This window comes from Hipposideros armiger, unplaced genomic scaffold, assembly GCF_001890085.2.
Source record: "Hipposideros armiger isolate ML-2016 unplaced genomic scaffold, ASM189008v1 scaffold_63, whole genome shotgun sequence".
Lineage (NCBI taxonomy): Eukaryota > Metazoa > Chordata > Mammalia > Chiroptera > Hipposideridae > Hipposideros > Hipposideros armiger.
In genome coordinates this window covers 4,122,601-4,126,147 of record NW_017731413.1, presented here as the reverse complement: position 1 = coordinate 4,126,147, position 3,547 = coordinate 4,122,601, and the positions used below count along the sequence as shown (strand labels likewise).

At 37.9% G+C, this 3,547-nt stretch overlaps 1 protein-coding gene across 1 annotated transcript in view; it reads right to left on the bottom strand.

Moving 5' to 3' along the window:
- LTA4H (leukotriene A4 hydrolase) overlaps nt 1-3,547 on the bottom strand; it is a 41,141-nt gene that overhangs the window by 18,435 nt on the left and 19,159 nt on the right. The window contains exons 6-7 of the mRNA XM_019641678.1: nt 1,502-1,574; nt 1,102-1,242 (exon numbers count right to left, since the gene is read on the bottom strand). Coding sequence (XP_019497223.1) covers nt 1,102-1,242; nt 1,502-1,574 — 214 coding nt within the window. The remainder of the gene's footprint in view (nt 1-1,101; nt 1,243-1,501; nt 1,575-3,547) is intronic.

The window sequence follows — 3,547 nt, the reverse complement described above, 5'->3', positions numbered from 1 at the left end:
TACATCATCCCACTAAAACTTATTTTATAAACATAGGAAGAGATCAAACCATAAAATGTTCTTAAATCTGTTGAATCTAATTGTTAATATAATAATGTGTTGCAACAAAAATCCCCTCATTATCTTTTAAAACCATGTCTTCAACATAATACAATGGATATTTTTAAATCAGTTGACTTAATAAGGGTAAGACCAGGATAATAAATTTTTAACTTACATTGGAGAGTGATTTGTCACCTGCCTAAAAAAGAAAAAATGTACTTTAGTATTTCAGTTCTCAAATTACAGACTGTCTCTTAAAACACCACTTATATCAAGATAGAGCATTCTGGCATTAATGGTTCACTGTATATCTACAGGGCACTCCAAAGACTTCAAAAGAGACATGTATTATGAAAATAAAACAAAAAATGCAGGACTACAAAATAGCATAATTCTTTCTCTCCCTCATCCTAGAGAATTTTTGATAATACCAGGCGGGCCCGTATACTTGCCTCTAATTTCCAGGAAACATTTCTCCGACTTTCACTTTTTATAACTGATCTAACCTTGCACCTTCTTTCTATCTATTAGCCACAGTATATTTTTATAAAGTTTACAGTGTTTCCTATGATGTTTTTTATCTTACCTATTTAGTTGCTAATCCATTATTCACTTGGTTCTAGGAAGGATTTGAGATTCCTTACAAAGGCATATAAAATATAGCTATATACTATTGCCTAATCCTCTGCATGGTAAACTGAGGTAGGCTTTTTGTTTGTTTTATTTTGCTTTTTACCAGTACCTATATGCCAAGTGTAAACTGTGTAGTTTCTTTGTCTGGATACATAATTCATCAATGGATTGGTGTGACACAGCCCCTCCGCCCCTAATATCCCAAAACACCTTGACCATAATATTCTTTTCTCCCAAATGGCCAAATTGTTTTCTTTCATAAAAGGAGAAGATGATGATAACCACCATAAGCGATCAAATTAGAAACAAGGGTTATAGCAATAAAAGATTTTTAAAAATATTATTAGGAGTCTAAGGTTCTTCATATCTAGCTTTATGTTTGAGGAGAACTCCATTTCAGATGAAGAAACATTTACTCTTACTTACCAGCAGAGTAGGAGTTACAAAGGTGAGGCAAGGGTTTTCCATGCCACCATAAGGGAAGGATGGTGGCAGGACCAGCAGGTCATATTGCCCCCAAACATACGGGCCTCCCAGATCTTCTGCAATTTTAAGCATAGATTCAGTCTGAAAAATGAATGCATATATATTTGTATGCCTTCATCATGATAATAAACTTCTTAAAAGTATATATTATTTTCTATGAAGGTTAATGATGCATATTTTAAATGAAAAGGATACAAAAAAATGTAGCAAATGCAAATTCACATAAAATAACATATATTGGATTCTTTTACCACACCGCTTAACACCATCGCATTTCGTACTCAAAATCTTAACACGACTGTCTACCACAGTTATTAAAATGGGTGAGTAGACGACCAACCTCGGAAAATTCGTACGCTGACTTTTCCACCTGCTCTTTCTCAGACCAGACCAATGTTCTTGGGCCAATTTGCCTGCAAAATGAAAAAGTCTAATAAGAAAGACATTCAAGGCAAATTATTCACCTGGTTCTAGGAAAGATTTAAAGTGCTGTACACAAATCCTTACAGTAGGGGTGTGATTTACCATGTGCTTACAGGGCAGGGGGAGGTGAAAAGGCCTCTCTGAGATACAAACCCGCGGGTATATGCAGCAATAGATATGCAGCTCTGTACGGAGGTCCAATCTGGGCTAAATAAAAAATGAGACATAAAGTGCCCCCAAAGGTTAACTTACTGGCCCCTGGTTAAGACCTTTGGGCATCTCGCTCCCTCCCTCAATCTCATAGCCGTAGAAACCCAGTCACGGCTCAGTAAGAGGTTATTCCAGAACAGGGGTGGGTGTAAACTTTGTTATGAATTTAAAGGCTGAACATTTGTATACAAAAGAAGCAAACAGAAAAGGAAGAAAACCCTGTCACATGCTACAACATGGATGAACTTTGAGGGCATGCTAAGTGAAATAAGCCTGTTACAAAAGCACAAATACTTTTATGATTCCACTCATGGGNTTAACTTTTTTTGTTTTTGGTGCTTGGCATTGTGCTGTTAACCACAAGGAACATTCAGAGAAGAAGGAAGCCAATACGGGCTTTAAGAGTGAAATAACATTTTACAAAGGAGGTAGGGGCCAGCCAAGTGGCTCAGTTGGTTAAGAGTTGGCTTATGAGTGCGAGCTCTGAGCAACAGGGCTGCCAGTTCAATTCCCACATGGGCCAGTGACGCTGTGCCTGAGCTGAGCTGTCTCTGAGCTGCCAACAGGTGGCAGGATGGCTCAGCTGGTGTAACAACAAAATTGTCTGTTCGATGGTGGGCTACATGCCCACCCACAATTAAGACTGAGCTTGGCACTGTGAGCTGAGCTGCTGCCCAATGACTCAGTGGATAGAGTGTGCGCTCTTAACAACAAGGCTGCTGGTTCAACTCCTGCATAGGATAGTGGCTACGCCCACCTGCAACTAAGATTCAACACAGCATCTTGAGCTTAGAGGCCACAAGCTGCCGACGGGAAGCCAGATGGTGACTGGAGCCCTCCGCAAGGAAGATTGAAGAACAACAACTTGGCTGTTCCCTTTCCCCAATTCCCCAACAGTGTTCCCCTCCCCCAATTCCCCAATAAAATCTTTTTAAAAAGAAGGTAGGATTTAAGGTGGGACTTGAAGCATATTTGTAATTTGGTGGAAGGAAAAAGAGAAATCCTAATTACAGGTAAGGGGTGACACAATGAAGACACAGAAATGGAATACAGCACAAGTTCTAAAAGCCATGACCCTAGTATAACTAGAAAGGAGAAAAATAAGATTAGTTAGGGAGAATGGGTCTAGATAAGGATAGGCCTTCGAAGTCCATCAACAGAGGAGAACACTTAAATGCCCAGCAGTGGGGAAGGTTACATAACTCAGCACAACTATATGATGAAATACTATGATGGCACTAAAAAGTATAAGAGAGGTTTGTATGTTCTGATACGGAAAGATGTATGTGAAATATTGAATTAAAAAGACAAATGTAGAATAAATATATAGTATGACCCATTTTCTGTAATTAAAATAACTATATATTTATCTATTTGTTCATTTACACTTAAAAAAAGATATGTACCCACACACACCAAAGTGCTAACCATGGTTACCCCAGGGAGTGGAAAGGGGCTGAGGGGCCCCTTGTTACTTTGTTACTTTTATAAACTTCTACATCACACAAATTTTTTCCAATGAGTATATATTATTTTCCTAATTTTAAAAATACTGATGAGTGGTTTCTGGTTTTTTCTTTTTTAAGTCAAACAGCACAATTTTAAACTCATCAATTATGCAAGGTTTTAGGTAGAGCATCAACATAACAAAATGATACAGATTTCTTCAGCAGCTACATACAGAATGAACTGGAAGAATACAATGGAGTTAAAGCAACAGTTAAAAATTCTTCCTTGTTCTTCATATTACCCT